The following is an 18,521-nucleotide window of genomic DNA, read 5'->3' as shown; positions in this document are numbered from 1 at the left end:
ACCACAGATCTGGTCAGGGCCAAGGCCTTCAGGAGTTCTACCCCTGGGCTTGCTTCCTCTGAGCCCCATCCCTGTCCCTCTCCTGGGCTCTGGACATTCCAGTCAACTAGCAGGGCTCAGCATGTGCATTCATGCCCTTGTCCTGCCTATCCCCTGCCTGTGGCACTGAGCACTCCTCCACCCTCAAGAACTCTTGCCCCTGGGACCCTGCCCTGGCCTGCCTCCCAGCATCCTCAGCACGTCCCTTCTCTGCATGGTGGCATCAGTGGGGGCATTCAAGGAAGGAAAGTGGACATCTCAGGAGGGGGTCTAATAGCAGACAGTGAGGCCCCATGTCCAGGGAGGAGCTCAGACATTATCCAGGAGTCCATGGGCTTCAGTACTGCTGGTGACTGATGTGGTCCATGCAAGAAAACAGACGTGGTGGAGGATGGTCTATCTTGGTTCGATTTGTATCTCCTATTCTGGAATATTCTCTGGCAATTCTGGATGAGAGTAAAACTACCCCTCAAAAAACATGAGGATGCCTTCTGCCAACTCCTTTCCCACAGGATGAAAAGAATGGTGTTCATGTTTGAAGATCGTTGAGTTTAGGGCACAAAGTGATGAACCCCAATGAGAACACGATTTCTGATTGAATGAAGGACTTTTTATTGAGCATTGATTGGGTGCAGGGAGAAGGGCTGGGATGATCCTGGTGGGAGGAGAGACCTTCCTGGAGGTCCATTGGCTGCACATCCTCTTGGGTGGGTGGGGGTCTCAGGCACCTAAGAGCACTCTGAGGGCACCACCCTCTTCTCCACGGTGCTCCCCTCATGTGTGACCTGGCAGGTAAAATTGCTATGAGATTTCCACTTGTCAGGTGACAGACTCAGGTAGCTGCTGGCCACATACTTGTTGTTGCTCTGTTTGAAAGGCTTGGTGGTCTCCACGCCCTGGGTGACAGGGGTCCCATCTGCCTTCCAGGTCACCGTCAAGTTGCCAGGGTAAAAGTCACTGATGAGGCACACCAGGATGGCCTTGTTGGCTCTGAGCTCCTCAGAGAAGGGCAGGAAGAGCATGACCAAGGGTGTGGACTTGGGCTGACCTGTGTGGACAGAGGAGAGGGAGGAGAAACACAGGGAGAGTCCAGGCTTTGGGCAGCCCTTTCCCCATCTATAGCCTCTGTGACTTTTCCCATGGTGGCCATGCTGGTTCACCCAGGGGATCCTCCTTTCCACTTCAGCCCTGGACAGCAGGCAGTTCCCCATGCCCCCAATAGCCCTTCCGTGTCACCTCTCCCAGGTAGGTGAAAGGTGCATCTGCAGCCTCGGTTTCCCCCTCAGCCCAGCATCTGGCCCCCATATCACTTCATTCTTCTGGATCCGGGTACTTCCCCTGTGAACTGCAGTCTACCACCCAGCCTGCCAGCACAATCCTGATGACTGCTGACTTTAAGGGGCAGCTGTGTAGCTCTGAGCCTCCACTCACTCTCCACTTGGTCACTCTCACCTTAGACAGGTGAGACACCTGGGGCCCTGGGATTATGGGGCTCCAGGGACAGAAAAAAACTCTTCCCATGGGACCTGCTCCTTTCTTTTCCTTTTTTTAAAAGTGTTTACTTATTTTTGAGAGAGAGAGAGAATGGGGGGAGGGACAGAGGGAGAGGGAGACACAGAATCTGAAGCAGGCTCCAGGCTCTGAGTTGTCTGCACAGAGCCCAACACGGGGCTAGAACCCACTAACTGTGAGATCATGACCTGAGCCGAAGTTGGACACGTAACCAACTGAGCCACCCAGGTGCCCCAGGACCCACTCCTTTCTGATCAATGTCCTGGGAGGGCCGTGCTTCTGGTCACCTTGTCCTGCATCACTCATGTCTCTGTATCCCTGCATCCTCATAGCCTCACAGAGGCCCCGAGCACTTCAGCCTGGACCAAACCAGACTGCTCTGTCCTCCTCCCATAGACCTCCTCTTGGGTTGCTCCTCTATGTCCCTGAAGGCTGAGGTCACAGCCCCAGCCATGTCCCCAACCTCATGGATGGGCATCAAGCCCTTAGCCAAGACCCCAAACGACTCTCTCCAAGGCTGCCCCAGTGCCCCTAGTCAGAACCAGTCTCTGGACCCCACACAGGTGTCTGCTCTGGAAGAAGGGAAGGAGTCCCCAGTTTTGGACCAACGCCCCTAACCCAGGCCCTAGGACCTGACCACGTTCAATTGTCAAACTCTAAAGGTAAATGCTTGTACCATTGAAGTTCTTCCTTCTGGTTTCCCTGAGACCAACCCACCTCCCCCAGATCCCACAGATTTGCTAAGGAGTTAATCCTTAAGGCTGGGAAGCAGACAGGAAGCGGCCTCCAGAGAAAAGTAACTTTCCTGAGACAACAGAGGGGTAGGACATGTTGGGAAATATGGTGAAAGCCACTTACCTAGGACGGTGAGCTGGGTTCCTTCACTGAAAACAAGCCAGGGTGATTGAGTTTCGGACCAAAACCCACCGGGCCAGCACCTGGGGCCTGCCCCATGGGGGCCAGGCCAGAACAGGAACCTGTGATGGGCACAGGGCTGTAGCAGGTGGGGCTGGGCAGCCAGCCTCCCAGAAGCTGTGGCACACCTGGATGAGCCCACAGCCCTGAGGTGTCCCTGTGCCTAGCCCTCTGTTTGAGGCAACTCCACCCATGGTCTTGTGTATTACCCCTTTCCAAGGCTGTCTTGGTCATCTCCTGATCCTCAGTGCTGACAGTGACACTGCATACAGTAGGTGTTCAATAAATCCCTGAGTGCCTCGTTCTTTCACATGGTGTGGCAGAGTGAGTCCTAAACTGGCTCAGACCTGTCTGACCTCTCTGGCCTCATTTAGGGATTCTGAGGGTTCCTCTTCTACAATTTCTCATGGTCTAGCCAGGTGGCTTCCTCCCTGAGCCTACTGGTCTGGGACTGGGTCATTCCTGACTCATGGTGCTCCCATGTGAAGACCCACACGCACACTTTTTCTCTACACATCAAAGACACAATTCAATTCCACCTCTTTTATGAAGTTTTCTCTGATCTCTCAGACCACTGTCTTTCTGAGACACCTGTCTGTCCATCTATCCATGTGTCCATCCATCCACCCATCATCCACATATCCATCCATTCATCCATCCACCCACCCATCCATCCAACAGTAGCTCCAGGCACTGTTTCACATGCTTGGACATGGCAGGCTCCCCTGGCTTTCATCTCCATCTCTCCCTGAAAGCTCTCAGGTCAGAACCAACAATGTCCTCTTCCTGGTCAATTCCCTAGTTCCTGTTGTACATTATGGCTCTACAGGATTCAACAAGAGTCAGCCTCTCTTTTCAGTGACTCTCTTCTTTTTGGCACCTGAGATCCCACATTCTTCTCCCCTGACTTCTCTTTCACCCCAGTCAATGCATGGCAGCTGACTCCCAGACTGGCACCCTGGGTCCTCCTCCTTCTTTGCCATCTTCCTACATTGTGGATTCCCACTACTGCCCATTTTGTAATGCTCGAGTCTATTCCAGACCCAAACCCTCTCCTTGGCTCTCCCTAAATTACCTACTGACCATCTCCAGCTGGATGTCCAATAAGAATCTCAAACTCTCCGTGTCCAAATGAGACTGACCACCCTTTCCCCCTAACCCAGCCCTTTGTCTGTCTTCACCTTGTCACACGTGACCACGAGTGCTCTCACTACCCAACCCTCAGGCCCAAAACCTGTCTTCTTAGATCGTGCATCTAAATATTCCCTTTTAAAGTTAAAACAAGGGGCGCCTGGGTGGCTCAGTCGGTTGAGCGTCCGACTTCAGCTCAGGTCATGATCTCATGGTCTATGAGTTCGAGCCCCGTGTCGGGCTCTGTGCTGACAGCTCGGAGCCTGGAGCCTGCTTCAGATTCTGTGTCTCCCTCTCTCTCTGACCCTCCCCCATTCATGCTCTGTCTCTCTCTGTCTCAAAAATAAATAATAAAACATTAAACATTTTTTTAATTAAAAATAAATAAATAAATAAATAAAATTAAACCAAGACTCAGAATAATTGAGAAGCAATAGAATCACCCTCTGATACTCCAAAACCACAAGAAGCCCCAGGTTTTGCCTTTGCTGATGTTAACTCCTAACTGATACAAGGATGTGACATTAAGTTGGGGCTTATTGCATACAAACATCTCCGCCAGAGGATTGGACCAGTGCATTTCCACCTTAGAAGCTGGTCCAGTCAGATGTTGTTGGTTTTGTGATGCAATATGACTTTTGTTTTAAAATTATAATAATATTACATATATAACACAATTAAGCAATAAAATACATTTAAATACCTTTTTAAAGTGTAATATTTATCTCTCCATCTGTCCTGTTGTGTGTAGTGCCATTTTCCTCTTTTTTTCTTTTTCTTTCTTTCTTTCTTTCTTTCTTTCTTTCTTTCTTTCTGTGTATGTGTGGTAAAACATACATAGCATAAAATTTTACCAATCTCAGTCATTTTATGAGGCTAGCATTACCCTAATACCAACACCAGACAATGACATTATAAGAAAACTACAGAACAATATCTCTTATTAATATAGATGCAAAAATCTTCAACAAAATATTTGCCAATTGAATACAAGAATGTATTAAAAGAATTATACACCACAACCAAGTGGGATTTATTCCAGGCATACAAGGCTGGTTCAGCATTTAAAAATCAATTAATGTAATCTATCATGTCAACAAGCTAAAGAAGAACAAAATCACATGATCATATCAATAGATGCAGAAAAAGCATCTGACAAAACCCAACACCATTTATGACAAAAAAACTCTGTAAACTAGGGCTAGAAGGGAATTTCCTCAAGTTGCTAAAAAATATCCACAAAAACCCCTACAGCTAACATCATATTTAATGGTGAAAAACTTGAAGCTTTCCTAATAAGGTCAGAACATGGTAAGGATGTCCCTTCTCACCACCACTTTTCAATATCATATTGGAAGTCCTAGCTAATGCAATAAGACAAGAAAAGCAAACAAAAGGTATACAGATTGGGAGAGAAGAAATAAAACTGTCTTTGTAAGTATGTGATTATGAAGAAAATCAAAAGAACTGACCAAAAAACTTCTGGAACTAGTAAGCAATTATAACAAGGTTACAGATACAAGATTAATATACAAGTCAATTACTTTTCTATATACTGACAATGACAAGTAGAATTTGAAATTAAAAACAGTACCATTTACATTATCATCCCCTTCAAAAGGAACTACTTAGGTATAAATCTAACAGAATATATACAAAATCTATATGAGGAGAACTACAAATTCTAATGAAAGAAATCAAAGAAAACCTAAGTAAATGGAAGAATATTCCATGTTCATGGATAGAAAGACTCCATATTATCAAGATGTCAGTTCTTTTCAACTTGATCTATAGATTAAATGCAATCCCCAATCAAATTCACAGCAATATTGCTTTCCCAGAAATATTTTGTGGATATTGGCAAACTGATTCTAAGGTTTATATAGAGGGGCAAAGGACTCAGAATCGCTAATACAATAGTGAAGGGAAAGAACAAACTTGGAAGGATGGCAGACATTATAAGGTTTTGAGAATCACTATAAAACTACAGTAATCAAGACAGTGTAGTATTGACATAAATACAGACCAGTGGAATAGAACAGAGAGCCCAGAAATAAACTCTCACACATACAACCAAATGATTTTTGACAAGGGTGTCAAGGCCATTCAATGGGGAAAGGGCAGTCTTTTCAACAAATGGTGCTGGGAAACATGGATATTCACAGGCAGAAGAATGAAGTTGGACTCTTACCTAACACCATATACAAAATTAACTCAAAATGGATGAAAGGAATAAATATAAGAGCTAAAGCAATAAAACTCTTAGGATAAAAGCTAGAGGACAAAAGCTTTATAACATCAGATTGGCAATGATTTCTTAGATATGACACTGAAATCACAGACAAAAGAAAAACTAGACAACTTTGACTTTTGAAATGAAAATTTCAAATTTTTGTACAACAGAAAACACTACCCACAGGGTAAAAAGGCAACCCACAGAATGGGAGAAAATATTTGCAAATCATATATGTAATAAAAGATTAATATCATAATATATAGGGAACTCCTAAAACTCAACAGGAAAAAAACCAAACAACCCATTCAAAAATGGGCAACAGATTTGAACAGACATTTCTCCAAAGAAGATACACAAATGGCCAATAAACACATGAGAAACGCTCAATATTACCAATAATTAGTAAATGCAAATTAAGACTACAATGAGATACAACCTCACACTCATTGGGTTGGCTACTGTTAAAATTACAAACTAGAAAACAAGTGTTGGTAAGGATGTGGAGAAATTGGAACATTTCTGCACTGTTAGTGCTCAAATACTGCATGATTCCACTTATGTGAGGTATTCATAGTAGTCAAGATCATAAAAGCAGGAAGTAGAATGATGGTTTCCAGGGGGTTAAAAGATATAGAGTTTAAAAGGTATAGAGTTTCAGGGCACCTGAGTGGCTCAGTCAGTTAAGTGTCTGACTCTTGATTTCGGCTTAGGTCATGATTTCATGGTTCATGGGTTTGAGCCCCTCATCAGGCTCTGCACTGAGAGTGCAGAGTCTGCTTGGGATTCTCTCTCTTCTTCTATCCCTGCCCTTCCCCCATTCTCTCTCTCTCAAAATAAATAAGTTTTTTAAAAAGTATAGAGTTTCAGATTCACAAGATGCAAAGAGTTCTGGCAATGCGCAGTGGTGATGGCTGGACACCAAAGTGAATGTATTTAATACCACCAAACTCTACACTTAAAAGTAATTAAGCTGATATACTTTATGTTATGTGTGTTTTAACACAATAAAAAATTATATTTAAAGACAAAATAAGGGATACCTGGGCGGCTCAGTCGGTTGGGTGTCCGACTTCAACTCAGGTCATGAGCTCACGGCTCGTGAGTTCAAGCCCTGCATCAGGCTCTGTGCTGACAGCTCAGAGCCTGGAGCCTGCTTCAGATTCTGTTTTCATCCTTCTGCCCCTCCCTTGCTCGTGCTCTGTCTCTCTCTAATATAAAATGAAACAAAAAAATAATAAAAACAAAATAAGACACACATGATCTTAAGGAAATATTGGGAAATAAAGAAAATCAAAGAAGAAACTTAAAGTTAAAATAATTTGTAAGTCCACTATGGATAAACATTATTAATAGTTTTAGTATATTTTCTTCCAGGCTTTTAAAAAAGTATATTATTGGGGCACCTGGCTGGCTCAGTTGATAGAACATGGAACTCTTGATCTTGGGGTTGTGAGTTTGAGTCCCACATTGAGGGTAGGGTTTACTTAAAATAAATAAGTGTATTATTCATATTTTAAAACAAAATTTATGTGATATTTTTCTTCTTTTCTTTAGTCTCCAAATATTGTTATCTTTCTACATTTTTTCTTGTGGTTGATTTCAAGTTTCATAGCGTTGTGGTCTGAAAATATGCACAGTATGATCTCAATCTTTTTGTGCTTATTGGGGGTTGATTTGTGTCCCAGTATGTGATCTATTCTGGAGAATGTTCCATGTACACTGGAGAAGAATGTGTATTCTGCTGCTTCAGGATGAAATGTTCTGAATATATCTGATAAGTCCATCTGGTCCAGTGTGTCATTCAAAGCCATTGTTTCCTTGTTGATTTTCTGTTTAGATGATCTGTCCATTGTTGTAAGTGGGGCGTTGAAGTCCCCTACTATTATGGTATTATTATCAATGAGTTTCTTTATGCTTGTGATTAATTAATTTATATATTTGAGTGCTCCCCCTTATTTTCTTATATAAGCTTTCCCTTCTAAGCACTGCTTCATCTATGTCCCATAAATATTGATATTTTGTATTTTCTTTTTCATCCACTTCAGTTCTCTAAACTTACACCCTTAAGAATTTAGAAAAATAAGATAAAAACAGAGAAGGAGACAAACCATAAGAGACTCTTAAATACAGAGAACAAATTGAGGGTTGCTGGAGGGGAGGTGGGTGGGAGGATGGGCTAAATGGGTGATGGGCATTAAGGGGGCACTTATTGAGATGAGCACCAGGTGTTATATGTAAGTGATGAATCACTAAATTCTACTCCTGAAACCTATAATACACTGTTTGTTAACTTTGTTTAAAAATTTGGGGGGCTAAAAAAAAGAACATTCTAAAATAGAAATTAAGGGGAGTTCACCATATGTATGATCAGATTGCTTCCTAACGTACAAGGCAGATGCTGCCTAAAACAATCATCTACACACTCTGATTCTCTCCCAAGCAAGATAAAGCAGGTCATCTGGATCCACTGAGTTTTTATCTTGTTAATTCAACTCTTTCTATCAGGCTGGCAGTTTCTGGGGAGTATGATCTTAATACGGCTGTAAGTAGAGCCTGTGGTTGTGAATCTACTTCCATACTTTGTCACTGTAAAGTTGCTTTCCTGGTTAAAGATTCTATTGTGATATATAGTTTCAATAAATCTTAAGTCCTTACATAAAAAAATAATTTAGAAAATCAAGAAAATCAACCCCAAGTAGAAGAAACAGTGAAGAGCAGAAATCAATGAAACTGAAACAGAGAAACATAGAGAAAACTAATAAGATAAAAATCTGATTTTTGAAAAATCAATACAATTGATAAATCTCTAACCATACTGAGCAAGTAAATGAGATAAGACAAATTGTCCATATCAGAAATAAAAGAGGGGTATTACTACAGATCCTGTAGTCACTAAAGTGCTAGGAAGGGAATGCTAGAAAAAACCTTATGCTAATAAATCTCACCACTTAAATGAAATGGACCAATTCCTTAAAAGACACAAACATTTAAAGCTCACCTATATCTATTTTATTTTTTAAGCTTATGTACTTATTTTGAGAGACAGAGACCATGAGCAGGAAAGAGAGAGAGAGAGAGAGAGAGAGAGAGGGAGAGAGAGAGAATCTCAAGCAAGCTCCCCACAGCATGGAGCCCAACATGGGGCTCTGCCCTGACAACACAGATCCTGCTTGGGATTCTCTCTCTTTCTCTTTCTCTCTCTCTGTCTCTCTCTTTCTCTCTCTCTCAAAATAAGTAAACATTTTTTTTAAAAAGAAGATTTCAAACCAATAACTTAACTCTACCTTAAGGAAATAGAAAAAGAAGAGCAAGTTAATTCCAAAGCTGACAGAAGGGAGGAAATAATAATGAGTAGAGTAGAATAAATGAATTAGAGAATATAAAACAATACGGAGAATCAGTAAAACCAAAAGCTGCTTCTTCAAAGTTTAACAGCTTTGAGAAACATTTACTAGACTGACAAATACAAAAGAGAGAAGGTTCCAATTATCAAAGTCAGAACTGAAAGTTGGGACATCACTACACACCATGAAAAAGTGAAAAGGATTATAAGGAAATAATATGAACAACTGAATACCAACAAATCAGATAACCTAGACGAAATGAACAAATTCCTAGACGAAATGACACAAACTTCCAAAACTGACTCAAGAAGAAATAGAAAACCTGAACAGGCCTATAACAACTGAAGAGATTAAAATGGTAATCAAAAAAACATTCCCACAAAGAAAAGCCCAGGACCAGATGGTTTTACCAGAAACTCCTACTTTATTTAAAATTTATTTTAATTTTTTATTTTTGTTTGTGTACAAATATTTAAAGAAGGTGACACCAATCCTTCACAAACTCTTCTGAAAAATAAAAAAGAAACGAAAACTTCCTAACTCATTCTATGAGGCCAGAATTACCCTGATACCAAAGCTGAATGAAAACATCACAAAAAACCTGCAAACTAATATCTCTGATGAATACAATGCAAAAATGCTCAACAAAGTACTAGAAAAGTGAATCCAATAGCATATTAAAAAGAATCATACAGCAACTGGGGTTTATCCCAGAAATGCAAGAGTGGTTTAGCTTAAGAAAATCAATCAATAGAACATATCATAATGATGGAATTAAGGATGATAGCCACATGATCATCTCAATTGATGCAGAAAAATATTTGACAAATTCAACAAAATGTCATGCCAAAACACTTTAAAAACTTGGAATGGAAGGGAACTTCCTCAACTTTATAAAGACCATCTATGAAAATCCACATTGAACATCATATTCACTGGTGCTAGACTGAATGCTTTCCCCTCAAGTTTAGGAACAAGACAAAGATGCTTATTTTTGCTCCTTTCATTCACCACTGTACTGGTGAGTGGCCAAACAAAATGTAATACACTTAAAGTGGAATCCTTCTCAGCAATAGAAAGGAACAGGCTATTGATAAATGGGATAACCTGAGTCAACTGCAAAGGCACTATACGGAATTAAAGAAGCCAGACTCAAAAGGTTCTGTATTTGGAATATTATTATTCAGTTCTGAAAAGCATCAAACTATGATCCACCCCAAAATCTGAATGGACATCCAGAAAATTATGCTGGGTGAAAAAGCTAATCGCCAAATGTTACACAGTATATGATTCCATTTATACAACAATCTTGAAATGACAAAATTGGAAATGAAGGCCAAATTAGTAGTTTCCAGGAGGAAAGGAAGGAGCTTGGAAGGGAGGGAAGTGGGAGTGGCAATACAAGAGCAAGGTGAGGAATCCGTGGAGAGGGAAATGTTCTGTACCTTAACTGTATCGATGTCAATATCCTGGTTGTGGTATTTTACTATGGTTTTACAAGACATTACCACTAGGGGATACTGGGTGAAAGGAACATGGGACCCCTCTGTATTGTTTCTTACAACTGTATGTGAATCTAAAATGATCTTGAAATTAAAAGTTTAATTTCCAAAAAGGTTACATACTCCAAAATTCCATTTGTAAGATATTCTGGAAAAGGCAAAACTATAGGATCACAGAGAGATCAGTGGTTGTCGTGGTTGGGCGGAGAAAGAGACTGACGACAGAAGGGACACAGGAAAGTTTGGGTGAGGGTGGAAATGTTCTCTATCTTGATTGTGTTGATAGTTACATGATTCTATGATTTTATTAAAATTTATATAATTACTATATGAAAGAGAGGGAATTTTACTCTGTGTAAGTTAAAATAAAATAGAAATAGAAAGATTGATATGGAACAGATTGTAAACTGTTTTAAAAAATCCTGGTTATGTGGGGTGCCTGGGTGACTCAGTGAAACGTCTGACTTCAGCTCAGGTCATGGTCTCACGGTTCATGGGTTTGAGCCCTGTGTCGGGCTTTGCGCTGACAGCTTGGAGCCTGGAGCCTGCTTGGGATTCTGTGTCTCCCTCTCTCTCTCTGTCCCTCCCCTACTTGTGCTATCTCTCTCTGTCTCTCAAAAGTAAATAAGTAAATATTTTTTAAAAATTTTAGATCCTGATTATGTTATTGCAGTCACCTAATATATATGCATACACATATACATACATGTATGTATGTATATATACACATGTATGTATGTATATGTATGTACATATACATGTATACATGTATGTATATATGTATGTGTATGTATGTAATGAATTTCTTATTCCCTTCCATGGATATACCATAGTCTATCATTGGGCATTGAGGTTGTTTCCACCTTTTCCCCACTTATAATATTTAGCAGAAGCTCTGATTATTTCTTCAAGATAAATTTCTAGAGATGGAATTACTTGATTAAAAGAAATGCAGATTTTTTTTTTTGAATCTTGGCACTGATGTTATTTGTTCCAAGAATTTCATCTCCCACTGACCATCCATGAGAGCACTCATTCCTCCCCTGTCGACCCTCTGGTACCATCATTTTAAAAGTTTTTTTTTTAAGTTTATTTACTTTAAGAGAGAGAGAGAGAGACAGACAGAATGCACCCCCAAGTGAAAGCAGGGTAGGAGCAGAGAGAGGAAGAGAGACAGAATCCCAAACAGGCTCCATACTGTCAGCACAGAGCCCCATGCCAGGCTCCAACTACTAACTGTGAGACCATGACCTGAGCAAAATCCAGAGTCTGGCACTTAACTAACTGAGACACCCAGCCGCCCCTGGTACCATCACTTTAAATTCACTTGTCAATTTCACAGGTGATCTTGGTCGTTGTGTAGACAGCCGCCTCGCTGCTCCTCTAATTTGGCATGGAAAAATCCAGAGCCATTTTTCCAAGACACAAGTCTGACTGTGAGTATCCCTTACTTAAGTCCCTCAAGGTCTTCAAGAAAAAAATGCAAGTACCTAAAACCCCCTGCGGTCTGCAGCCACTCTCCTTTTCCCCTCCCGCAGCTCCCTGATGAACCTCACCCTCCCTTTGCCTGGAGAGACCCCATCACTGGCCAACAGTCTTCCATCTGTAAAACCAGCTTGGGCCTCCTCCCCCCTCCCACTTTACTGCTCCAAAAATGGTCTAAGAGGTCTATCCTCAAGTGTGCACATGACCCCCTTGGTTCAGGCCCATCCTGTCTGCATCCACTGGCCCTGAGTGGCTCAAAAATGAATGGACCTTCTTGGGAGAGACCAATACCTTGTAAGACTACTCCTTCTCTTGGACCATTTTGTTAAAATATAGGACACACTGGTGCAGTCACAGCATTCTCTTAGATATCTAGCAAAAAATCTGGGGTTGGGCACCCTGGATCTTCCCTTTCCTGTTCCCCCTCTTCCTGAATCTCCAATTGTCTGTCCACTCCTCCTGGGACACTGCCCCCACCCCCCAGAAAAGTCACTCTACATCTGGATTCCCACCCTCACCCACTCAAGTCTGGTCATGTCCTTTCCTTGCAAAAGTTCCCTGGAATCCCCCAGATGAAGTCTGTCCTCTAGGGATCGGTCCTCTAGGTTGGAGACTGGTCACCTGTTCAGCCTTCTCTCAGACCATCTTAGCCCCAGTACCCACTCACTGCAGCCCTGCAGATGGCTGAGAGCTTCCTGAGCGTTCTGTGCCTCTACTACCTTGTCGTTGTCCTTGTGTGTGGCTGCTGCTTCATCTGGCCCCCTCTCCCACTGAACCTTGAGTTGGGGCCAAACCTTGCTCCCCTGGAATCCTAGCCCCAGCACAGGGCCTGACCCCAGTGGGGGCTCTATCTCTCCTTATGTTTTCCTGGGCCCTGACGGACACCAAGATGCCAGTCCTCACCCAACACCCATAGGTGTTGACCCCCTCCCTGGCTGGACTGCTGGTACCAAACAAAATCAGCTCATCCTGTTCTAACCTTTCACTGAGGCAGCCCCAGCATCTCTGGAGTGGGTATCAGGTTACAAGGCCCTCACTCAGTTAAGACCCCTTGCCTTGCAGAGTAGGCAACTGAGATGGGGAGAGGCAGACTTGTCAGTTCCACCAATTAGGAGATGGGAGTGGGGACAGCTGGAAACCATCGGGTTTGAGTGTTGGAGTCTGCACCAGCTGGGTGACAATGAGCAGGTCATTTCATCTCTCTGGACCTCTATCCTTATCTGTAACATGAGGGTAACAGCAGCCTCTGCTTTATGGGGTTGCTGAAGGCGGTTCTGCCCCTAAAATGATTAGTGCCCACAATGAACGTGCTGTTGTGTCATTCATTATCATAGATGGACCCAAATTCTCGGCACTTTGTCCAGGGACTTCCTACCACACACAGAGAAGAGGGCCTGGGGTCACTCAGCAAAGGGGGATTATACCTTGGGTGGGCTCAGGGTCTTAGGGGTCAGTCACAGGAGGCAGCCCTGGCTGAAGGTCCTTGGCTAAGGGTCTGGTGACCTGGGGACAGCAGGGAAGGCCCACTCCCAAGTCAGAAGTATCAGCTGGAGCCTGCACCCTACTGTTTCAGGGAGTGGCCTCTGGCCAGCAGGGAAAGGGCAAGGAGGTAGTCCTCATCAGCTGAGAGGAGGAGGCCTGGGCACCCTGGGATGACAGCACCCACCACCCATGTGGACGTCCTGCCACTGCCTCCTTGTTTCTTCCCTACCCAGAATACCAGGATGAGGTGAATGAGGCACTAGTCTTGGGCACAAAATTTAAGGGATGCTAAAAACTCAGTAATTCAGATAAATCATATTTTAATACAATACAAAAAAATAAAAATTAATGCAAACACACTCTGGAAAACTGTCAACACTCTAAATAAAGCTAGCGTCTGTCCAGACTGCCTCTCTTCTCACTGATTCTTCCTTGTCCCCTTTACTGCTGTTCTGTGTCCTATTCCCAATTCTGGCTACAAAGACCCTCTCCTCCCTCACCTTCATGACTCACTCAGCCCCTTACCTGTCCCATAGGCTCCGAGGGCTGCTTCCTGCTGGGGGTCCAGGGCCTGGGACCCTGCTTGGTGGTGCTGCTGTCATTGGGGGCAGCTGGCAATGGGCGCCCATGGCCAAGCCCAGCAACAGCAGGGGCCAGAGCTGCTTGGGGCCAGGGCTCTGCCCCCTGGGGGTCTCACAGTCCACCTGGCCTGTCTTAGGCCTCATCCACCCTCAGAATCAAAGGACCTGCAGGCTTGAGCTCCCTGGAGGAGAGTCAGCAGACACCCCTGGTCCTTCTTGCTCGCAGTGGCTGTCCCAGTGCTTTCTGGCCCAAGTGACCCCGTCCTCTGCCTGGACCTTCTCTCCAAGGACCATGGCTGTTACTCCTGGGGGTCTCTCCCAGTGGGCCATCGGCCAACTGCCCTGCTGTGGTCACATCCATAGCTCAACACCCACCACCACAACTGCCAGCCTGGTCTTGCCCCTGAGACCCTGGGTGGAGCACACCTGCTCCTGCCTTCCTTCCCAGAAGGCGCCTGGGTCTGTGGAGCATCTCCCCTGGGACTGGAGGGGCATGGAGGGCAGCCAAGTGCCAGTAGATCAAGAGTCACCTGAGTTCAGTGGGCTGGGACTGAAGCTGCTGTTCTGACCAGCCTGGGGCAGGGGTGGTGACAGGGGAGGAAACAGGTGTAGTTTAGCAAGAAGCCAATGTTCAAGTTCAGGAATCATGATATAATTATAAATATGGTGTTTAATGCACCATGTTCAACACCTCATGGATGTCATCTCTCTCTCTCTCTCTCTCTCTCTCTCTCTCTGACACCCACACGCACATGCACACACGCACACACTCACACCCTCATAGATTTTATCCAGAGGTCACCATCATGAGCACAGCATCTGCACACTGCATGCAGTAGTGGCTTCTGCAAGGCCCCTTTGCCATCTCCCCCAAATCCCTGTGAACTGTCAGTCCAGGAACTCCATGCTTTGGTGTGAGGTGGGCAGCGGCAACAAGGAGGGACCGAGCACCTGCGTGGGGTGGCGAGGGTCTGGCTCTGCTCTGGCACTGCCAGGAGGGATGCTCCACTCACTTCCCAGGTCTCCAGCCTTCTTTGTGAAGTGAGGCTGGCCACACTGCTAGCTCTGCTCACTTTTGGGTCCATGGTGAGGTCCAAGTTGGCAGACAATGGCTGTGAAAGTCCTTTTTTTCCCATTAGTTTTAAAAACATTGTCGTAAAAGATGCATGAAATGAAACTTGCCATCTTAGCCATTTTTAAGTGCACAGTCCAGTGGCACCAAGCATAATTATGTTTTGTGCAACCCTCACCACCATCCATCCATCTCCAGAACTTGTTCATCTTCCCAAACGGAAACTCTGTTCCCCTTTAAACACTAACTCCCCATTCTTCCTCCCCCCACCCCAGCCCCTAGCAACCATCATTCTACTTTCTGTCTCAGTGAGTTGGACTACTCCAGGGACCTCAGATACGTGGAATCATAGAGTGTCCTTTGAAAGTGCTTTCTAAACTGAGAAGTACCACAAGCATAACACATATGGCTGGCTGTTATGATTATTTTTATTATTGTCACCACCAACTGGCTGTTACGATTATTTTTATTATTGTCACCACAAGCTGGTCCATCTGCTGTGGCTGAGGAAAAATCATAGGCCATCAAAAAATAGTGAATTCCTAATTATATATCAACTGTCACTTTTCAAAGTTTGTGTTGTAACTCAGAGGGCTGTGACATCGTCCAGTCAGTTGCAATCAGCATTTTGCAAAAGTGAAGCAGCCTAGAGCAGACAGGAGAATGGAGAACATCCCATGCAAGGGGAGGGATGGTGATAGTTCATGGGATTTTGCTTCAATTATAGAAATACATAGATGTGCTCTGGATAATGAGAAATGCATTTCTTTTCTTTTTAATTGTTTTAAAAGTTTATTTATTTATTTATTTATTTATTTATTTTGACAGAGACAGAGACAACATGAGTAGGGGAGGGGCAGAGAGAGAGGGTGAGAGAGAGAATCCCAAACAGGCTCCACACCATCAGTGAACAGCGCAGTGTGTGGCTTGAACGCACAAAATCGCGAGATCATGACCTGAGCCGAAACCACTTAACCGACTGAGCCACCCAGGTGCCCCGATTTTATTTTTTAATTTATTTTATTTTTATTTTTGGGAGAGAGAATGCACATGAGTTGGGGAGAGGGACAGAGGGAGAGAGAGAAAGAATCTGAAGCAGGCTCCACATCAATGCAGAGCCCGTCGCAGGGTTCTGTCCCACGACCCTGGGATCATGATTGGAGCTGAAATCAACTGTTGGACCATCTGAGCCACCCAGGCAACGCAGGGAAATGCATTTCTTACTGGGAGTTTTGATGCAAAAACTTATGGAAAACACTGTCCTGTGAAACACTGGTTCAGCTCTGCATATGAGACACAGCTAGTTTTTAAATTTACCCTTGTACCTCACTGTTGGCTGACCTGGTGTTCATGTTTGAAAATACCCTTTGTTTTAGGTCTTCTGTGTCCCAGTGTGTCCTGGAGCAGTGTGGTCCTGGTGGCTCATCCATGTTTATGAGGCTCCCCCTAGGGTCCCCCAGAGTGAATTTCATGGATGCCGTTCGCCCTAGGGGAGCCAGGCCATCCCTGGCATCCCCTTGGCATCTGTCCAGCAGTGGTCCTGGGATGCTGTAACATGTATCCATGTCTGGAACAGACAGACATAAGGACATCTGGGTATCACATGCAGCTCATGAGGGCCACAATGAGGTCAGACTCCATGGAGGATTGTGACTCTTCTTGGATCCCTGTGTCCCCCACATAGTGACTGAGTATCCCTGAGGGCCAGGCATTGCATCCTGGGGACCTCAGGGTCTGCAGGAAGTTGGACACGGCACTGAACAGTAACGGGAGTAGGCACCCTAATAGACGTCATGCAGGGGACAGGGACAGCCCCTGGAAGGCCTCTGATTCAGTCTAGCTTCTCCTGATGCTTGGCCCATTCCTGCCTCTGACTTCGGGCTTCTTGCACCTTTGGAGCTGGGGCAAGGCCTGCCCAGGGGTTCAGGTTGAAACCGCTCCCCCATCAGCTCCCCTGTGTGGGTGTGACAGGGTTCAAAAGTGGTTGTTCCACCTGGGACAGCCCCAGGTCTCAGGGAGAAGGGGCTGTCCCTAAGCTTAGTGACCCTAGCTGCCCTCCCACAGCCACTGGGCACAGACCACATCCTCCTATGGTGGCTGAGATTGAAAATCCAGGTCTGGCCAGATCCTGGGGACCCCTGAGGGAGGGGATGGGCCTTCCCAGCCAGTGCAGCTGCAGCAGCAACTCTGATGCAAAAACCCAGTCCTTTCCCACCCCCTCCCTGGACTGGATTCAGGCCTGGCCTGAAGGCCCTTTGCATTTCAGGTATATCTTTAATATTTATTTATTTTTGAGGGGGGGCGCAGACAGAGCGTGAGCGGGGGAGGAACAGAGAGAGAGAGGGAGACACAGAATCTGAAGCAGGCTCCAGGTTCTGAGCTGTCAGCACAGAGCCTGACACAGGGCTTGAATTCACCAACTGTGAGATCATGACCTGAGCCAAAGTCGGACGCTTAACTGACTGAGCCACCCAGGCACCTTGGGTTAAGAAAACCAAGGTATTTCTTAAGCCTTGGTTGAAACAAACAGGAAATAAAGCCAATCCTATTCACCCACCTATTCTAAAACTGCTTGTCTTGGAAGTTTTAATGGAGGAAGAGTGGCCACCAGCAATGTCAAATGCTTGTCTGTTTCCCTTGCAGCAAAACCCAGAGGGGTATTCATGGGATTGAGGAAATCAAGGGAGGGCAGCAACAGCCTCAGCCAGGGGTACAGGGCTCCAGGTCCTGCTGGGTGAGGGCTGAGAAAGTAGAGGGTGCAGGGGTGGTAGGGTGGGGGTAACCACCCCCACCCAGGTGGAAAACACTACTGCCAGGGGAAACTGGATGCAGGAGGAGGGAGCTGGCTCCCAGATGCAGGAGGGGCAGTGGCAATCAAAGAAGCAGGGCTGAGAAGCTACAGTTGGAGGGTTGCTCGAGATGCCAAAATAGCCCAGACTAAGTAGGAGGGAGGGGTCTGCAGTTTTAGAACCCAGTGGAGTCAGAGACCAATGGGAAGTCATGTTCTCTGCTTGCCCAAATTTGTGGTTTCAGTGAAAGTGTCTCAATAGGTGAGGTTGAACCAGATAATGAGGGCCAAGGAAGTGCTTCTCAGACTTTGATGTGCATGGAACGCCAGGGATCTTGTGAACATGTGGATTCAGATTCAACAGGTCTGGGATGAACCGGACGTGTCTTTTAATTTTTTTTATTTTTTACTATTTATTTCCTTTTTTTTTTTTT

General features: G+C 44.7%; 1 gene segment (V, D, J or C); it reads right to left on the bottom strand.

The window, feature by feature from the left end:
• Positions 1–692: 692 nt before the first annotated feature.
• LOC102962176 lies at positions 693–14,371 on the bottom strand. The segment is given in 3 exon segments: positions 693–1,087; positions 2,410–2,528; positions 14,172–14,371. Coding segments are annotated over 3 exon segments (639 nt in total).
• Positions 14,372–18,521: the final 4,150 nt, after the last annotated feature.

This window comes from Panthera tigris, chromosome D3, assembly GCF_018350195.1.
Source record: "Panthera tigris isolate Pti1 chromosome D3, P.tigris_Pti1_mat1.1, whole genome shotgun sequence".
Taxonomy (NCBI): Eukaryota; Metazoa; Chordata; class Mammalia; order Carnivora; family Felidae; genus Panthera; species Panthera tigris.
This window is presented reverse-complemented; position numbering and strand designations above follow the sequence as displayed.